Source organism: Anabas testudineus, chromosome 18, assembly GCF_900324465.2.
Source record: "Anabas testudineus chromosome 18, fAnaTes1.2, whole genome shotgun sequence".
Lineage (NCBI taxonomy): Eukaryota > Metazoa > Chordata > Actinopteri > Anabantiformes > Anabantidae > Anabas > Anabas testudineus.
The window spans coordinates 10,135,500-10,142,062 of NC_046627.1; the positions used below are offsets into that span (position 1 = coordinate 10,135,500).

At 33.7% G+C, this 6,563-nt stretch overlaps 1 protein-coding gene across 1 annotated transcript; it reads right to left on the reverse strand.

The window, feature by feature from the left end:
• Positions 1 to 392: 392 nt before the first annotated feature.
• Positions 393 to 4,784, reverse strand: LOC113168300 (low affinity immunoglobulin gamma Fc region receptor II-a-like). The gene is made up of 7 exons (XM_026369319.2): positions 4,766 to 4,784; positions 4,162 to 4,224; positions 3,674 to 3,925; positions 3,280 to 3,528; positions 2,547 to 2,699; positions 1,124 to 1,189; positions 393 to 406 (listed from the first exon to the last, which is right to left on the reverse strand). The coding sequence occupies exons 1-7, from the start codon at positions 4,782 to 4,784 to the stop codon at positions 393 to 395; spliced, it is 816 nt and encodes a 271-aa protein (XP_026225104.2).
• Between the last annotated feature and the right edge of the window lie 1,779 nt (positions 4,785 to 6,563).

The window sequence follows — 6,563 nt, forward strand, 5'->3', positions numbered from 1 at the left end:
AAAGTGGTTTAACTGTTACCCTTTCGAAGACAATTTCGTCTTCTCATATGACAAAGAGCTAAATAGTTTCTAGTCTGTACTTTCTTCAGATATGATGCTCAATGATGACCACTCAAAAATGTACAAAGATGCCAACGTATTTCCATTTTTTTATTAATCTTAAACATGAATAATTACTCCTTTGTAGATATTTTTATTCTTAAGGAACCTGAAGTACAGACTTAGGTTTTGTTTTTCCAATAACTGTATTAAAAACGGAACATAATTCATGATACAAATAAAAGACTGAACTTCAAAAATGTACATGCTGATTGATTTAGAAGTGCACTGTATGGTTGCATCTTGTACAAAGTCTGTAACAGTGATTCCCTTCATCATTTAGTCAGATGTGGTCACTGTTGGCGACCTGAAAAAAACAAAACAGTAGCTGTTAAAAAAATAAATGAAAAATTCAGTTGTTTTGTTGAGAGGGTGGGGTCAGAATTACATTCAGGTATTTGGTTTTTCAAGGTATGTAAGTGGTTACAATTAGGGTAATAAGCTAGAGAATGCATTGAGTCAATGAGTTCTCCTCACAAATATGCAAATAATATGGATTCTGTCTGTCCGGTATGTCATAGATAAAATGTGACATTCACCAAGTCAAAAGTAATCTGCACTTTCTTTGACATTAGTAGTTGGCCACAGTGGTGATATTTGAAGGTTGCAGCAACTCTATATCGGTAAACAAAGTCTTCAGACATGTGAATAGATAGAGTAGATGGAACACGGTGGTTTAAGTGTTCCACACTCATTCCTTCACTAAACCCAAAGCGTATCAACCGTGTCTTTGATATGCAGAGTATATGAGTATGTTGATGATACCTATTTTAAGCAATCTAGCAGTGTACACTACCCACATGTTGGTTATATTTTCACAGCTCAAACAGTCTAGCTTCCAGTGCTTCTGCTATTGCTTTTGACATTTAATAATTTTACTTCAGCATAAACCAAATTAAAAGAAATATTCCAGTATGAAAAAAAATAAAGATGTACATTCTGCTCCACTGTCATTTAAACACCAAGTTATTATATTCAACATTTTATTTAGAGAAAATGACATCATCAATTGTAGTATCTGTACCTGTCATCTTTGTTACAACAGTATAGATCACCTCCGTATATTCAGCTATTTTTGTGTCTTGACTACCTGAAAATAGAGAAAAACTGGTAAAAATTTGAATTTGGTCTAAGTGTTTAATAATTTGTATGTATAATTATGAGTTAGGTGTTCATTTTAACAAACAACAAAACAGTTGCATTTTTGTCATAATTCTGCTGATGATGGCAATTTATTTCTGTAAACACAAATTTATCCATGATCCATGCAACTATTTCTGCAAGTATTAAGAACATATATAAATATTATACAGAAGTGTATAACAGAAAAGCAATAGTGATACTGTAATTGTTACCTCCAGTACACTTAAAGTATCAATTTGTATTTTTTGTTGAAGACAAGTTTGCATCTCTACTAGTGTTTTGTATAGACAGTGAAGTGACACTACTCTGACACTATCTGTAGAGTCAGCTTTTATAGATCTGGTCAGTACGATGGTCAAATAAAACTCACTAAAGTAAAAATATGAAGTACACAGAGTAGCTCTTATTATAAAGCTGGTGCTGCTCTGTTCTTATAAACAGCATGTTCATGGTTTTACCAGAGAGAAAAAAATGTGGTTTCTTTTTTCCACTTAACAAACCATGCATGCTTAGCATGTTTACAGGGGTTCTTGAGAATAAAAGATGCACAGTGTGCAGGGCTGACAAAGCACAAAGCCAAGTGGGTCCCCTGCCAGGTTAGGTCTAGGGTTAGAAAAAAGGTTTGAGTTACTATAGACATTCTGTGTAAAGTCTGGCAATCTTAAGCCGACCAAGTGTAGTAAGTTCCTGAACCCAATCAAATCAAAACATTAATAATACTGTAGTCATAAAACTGAATGTTTCACTGCAAGACTAGATATGAAACATAAAAAGTAACTGTGTTCTGAAGATGGGGTAGTTTACTGAACAAAATGCACTGTCCGAGTCCAGGGCATGCTTTTTACATTAATAGTGAACATACACATTATATTTTCAGAAATGTTGCAATTTAAAAGTCTGTTTGTTGACACCCGTGCCACTCCATCAGATAATGATGCTACCAGTGTTTCAATACGATATTAAACATGGAACAGATGAAAGTGACGATAACAGCATTATTCTCTAAAGGTTTTACATTTCTTCAGAGTATTAGATCAGATCTTTATTGCTGTGTCCATAACTGCATCTTGAAAGTGAAAAATAAAAATATTATTTCAGATAGTTATTTTGAAACTAAAAGAAACCTTCAACTTTAGAGTCTATGTAAATTATTCATTCACATTGATTCAAAAATGTATTTGGATTAAAATATGTTGAAATAATTTCACTATAAATTGTTGTATAGAAGTCATCTCAGTTTATTAATATAAATAATTTGATTTCTTAATGGCTAGACAGTCCTCATAGAAATGTATTTTCTGTACCTCTGTGTTTGTAACGCTGAAGTAGTCCCACGGCCAACAGCAGCACAACCACAGACAAAACAGTGAAGACAACTGATAACACAGTGGAGAGTTGAACGGAACCAGGGTGGAGAGGATTTGGAGAAGTCTCTTGGCCATTTTGAGTTGTTGTCCCTTGAGTTGAAGGATTATTATATGCTGTTAAAAAATGTACACAGTACACAAAAAGTAAGTATATTAAGTGAGTAGTTACAGAATAATAAGTGAGGAACGAACAAGGAATGACCTAATAATTAATTAATCTATAATAATTTAAATTAATGACCTGCAATGGTAGCATCTGAATGGATAGAAGAGAGGAGCTTAATGAATCAGTGGAACAAAACAATACAACAACAGTAGTACAAATATTCTAACTCATGAGATTTCATAATATTACAGCAAGACTTTGGAGTTTATTTTAATTTAGATCTTTATTATTATTATAACATATTATAATACTGTCTTTGTTATATTATACTTGTACCACAGTTAAGGCAATAATTACATAGTGAACACTGCAAACATTAGAAGATACTACAATTCCATTTAGTCATCTAGCTAGTTAATTTAAATTGACTTACAGTACAGGGGAGGTGCACAAACATACAACTTAGACACAGCTTGCAGTTTAGGGTCTCACACTAAAACACTTTGATGTGAGGACAAGAGGATTTACATTAATTTAGTATTTTCATCCTCTCACATGCCTCACCTGTAACAGCCAGCCAGCTCTCTGGGGATTCAGCTTGAGATCCTGAGATGCTGCATTTGTAGAATCCTTCATCAGACATAGAAATATTGTGAATGGTCATCTCTCCTGTATATTCAGTTTTAATTAAGTTGCCGTTTTTAGAGAAATCAGCTGGGAGTTTGAAGGATGTTCCCTGTTTCCTACAAGTTAGAGTCAGAGTTTTTCCCTCCGTCACAGGCAGAGCAGGACTTTCCAAGATCACATCACCAGCTGTAAAAACCAAAACAAAAAATTAACCTTTGTGGTTCAATGTTTAATATTGTTACATAAATTTACTACATTTGCACTTGGTCTTAATATTTAAGTATAGATTATTAATTGAAACTACACTTGAGTTAACAGTTGCTGAACATACCAATGACAGTGATGTTGACAGTGTTGCTTCTCTCTCCTTCTTCATTTTCACAAAAGTATTCTCCACTGTGTGATACAAGGGTAGGTTTAATATCCATCAATCCTGATGATGTTTTCCATTGAGGAGAATTTGAGGGAAGCTTTTTCATCACTCTCCATTCAGTTGGTCCCTGGGAGCCAACACAACTGAATGAGATGGATTCATATTCAAAGAACTGCAGCCTGTTTGGATTGATATGAAGAGAAGCTCTGTCTGTGACAGAGAAAAGAAAAGAAAAACATAGGAGACCTATTAGAGTTCCCAACTTGATTATTACTCATTACTCAAATCGTGTTCCTTGCTGAACTTAGTGGTTTATCTGGTGTTCACTTATGCTCTTAGACTGAAAGTTAAGCTTCCTTACAATTAGTTTCAAAGTCTAATATAAAAATTTAAAGCTGAGTAGAAAACATTGGAATGACTATAACATTAAATGAATCTCAACCTACCAGCTTCCTGCACATGGAACCGGTTCTGACCTTGAGCAGAAAGCAGCAAGAACAAATTAAACACTGGGGAGAAAACAGAACGTAACGTTATGTCAGATATAAATATATTTGTAAGTGGATTTACACTGCTGATATACCCAAACCATAGATAGACATTTAGACATTCTGCTTTATTTTTAAAAGGCTAATACAGTGTTTTATAGTAGTTATTAAAAAAAATATCACTATAAACACAATTTAGTCAGTTTGAATGTTTGAGAATGAAAAGTTTATTTCTAGTTATGGTTTTAAACAGGCAAGTGATGTGCATTGATAATAAATACTACGACTAAGTACATATTACAATTGCAAAGCACAATATGTGTGTTTGACATTAATTATATATTTATCACAGTGTATATTCAGTGCTGTATCGAACACACTTGCACACTGTGTAAGGAGGAGACCCAGTAGACACGAGGAAATCTTTTAAGGTTTACTGCTTAATGAAAGGACCTAATTATATATTTAGTTCATTTAACATTAATCTTAGGAAACTTAAATTAATTAAACGCACACATTCAGCTTTGACTTCAAATACAGAGAAACAGGAATCAGTACTTACACAGTCTGATGTAGAACATTGTGACCTCCATACTGTCTTGCTGCTGACTGAGCATCAGGCTGGGTAAAAGTATAATATGGTGTGTGAAGGACTTCCTTTTCCTGTGTCTTGAATGACAGAGAAATAAATCTAATAACAAAAATTTACAAAAATGTACACGTATTCTACTTTTAGCTTAAACTACATCCTCACATCTCAACACGTGCACAACAAGTACATTCTGTCATGTTTCAGACTCTCTGCATGAGTGGTACCAGAGAGAAATTGGAGCATTTCTATATATGGAACTAAAATATAGTGCAAACAATATGCATGGGATAATAGTCTATTATTACTAAATAAAGACGTCTTTCTAAGATTTACAAATGGTTCTCTGGTAGAGGACGATGATGATATAAAATACATAATTATAGGAGCAGTAAATCTTTCATTTGTTCATCTTTTCATATATTTTTTCTTCAATAATTAAGCCACCCAATGGTTGAACAACTTAAACCCTGAAGCTAAGCTTCTAGCCTTGCTACCTTTCCATCTGGACACACAGTATGTCCACCTTAATTCTCTGCATTATGTAAACGACTCTTTAGCCTTCCCTGTTATTAACCCTAACTTTAAAGTTCCTACTGTCAGTCCTACAGTCCTTACAGTTTTCTAAGAACTAAAACCTTAAACACTGTAATGTGTCTTGAGATGACTTCTGTTGTGATCAGGTGCTAAATAAATAAATCGAATTGAACTGAATATATGTAATTCTGTTAGTATATTAATTTGCCATATACATCTGTCACTTTGTGTGTCTGCCTCAGGTTAAACTCATTTTTAACAACAATCCTAGAAACTGACCACAAAGAGTCAGTTAAAATGCTGCAGCAGCTGTTTCTGTTAACAGTGTGAGAAGAAAGTGCAGATGGAACAAAGTGGTTTAACTGTTACCCTTTAATAAACCACTAACATTTTAAAAATAGTCTCTGATTGCAGGTGAAGACAAAAGACAATTTCGTCTTCCCATATGACAAAGAGCTCTGTACTTTCTTCAGATATGTTGCTCAATAATGACCACTCAAAAATGTACAAAGACGCAAATGTATTTCCATTTTTTATTAATCTTTATACAGCATTTACAAATTACTCCTTTGCAGATACTTTTATTCTTAAAGAACCTGAAGTACAAACTTACGTTTTGTTTGACCAATTACTAAAAAAACGGGAAAAAAATAAAATAAAAACGGAACATAATTCAAACATGATACAAATAAAAGACTGAACTTCAAAATTTAACATGCTGACTAATTTTGAGGTGCAATGTACGGTTGAATCTTGTACATAGTCTGTAACAGTGATTCCCTTCATCATTCATTCAGATGTGTTCACTGTTGGTGACCTGAAAAAATAAAACAGTAGCTGTTAAAAAAATAAATGAAAAATTCTGTTGTTTTGTTGAGAGGGTGGGGTCAGAATTACGTTCAGGTATTTGGTTGTATGTAAATGGTTACAATTAGGGTAATAAGCTAGAGAATGCATTAAGTCACAAATATCCTAGCAAATATACAAATAATGTGGATTCTGTCTGTCCGGTATGTCGTGACATTCATCAACTCAAAACTATTCTGAACTTTCTTTGACATTAGTAGTTGGCCACAGTGGTGATATTTAAAGGTTGCAGCAACTCTATATCGGTAAACAAAGTCTTCAGACATGTGAACAGACAGAGTAGATGATAAAACGGTGGTTTAAGTGTTCCACACTCAAGCCTTCACTAGACCCAAAGTGTATCAACCGTGTCTTTGAAAAGTATGAA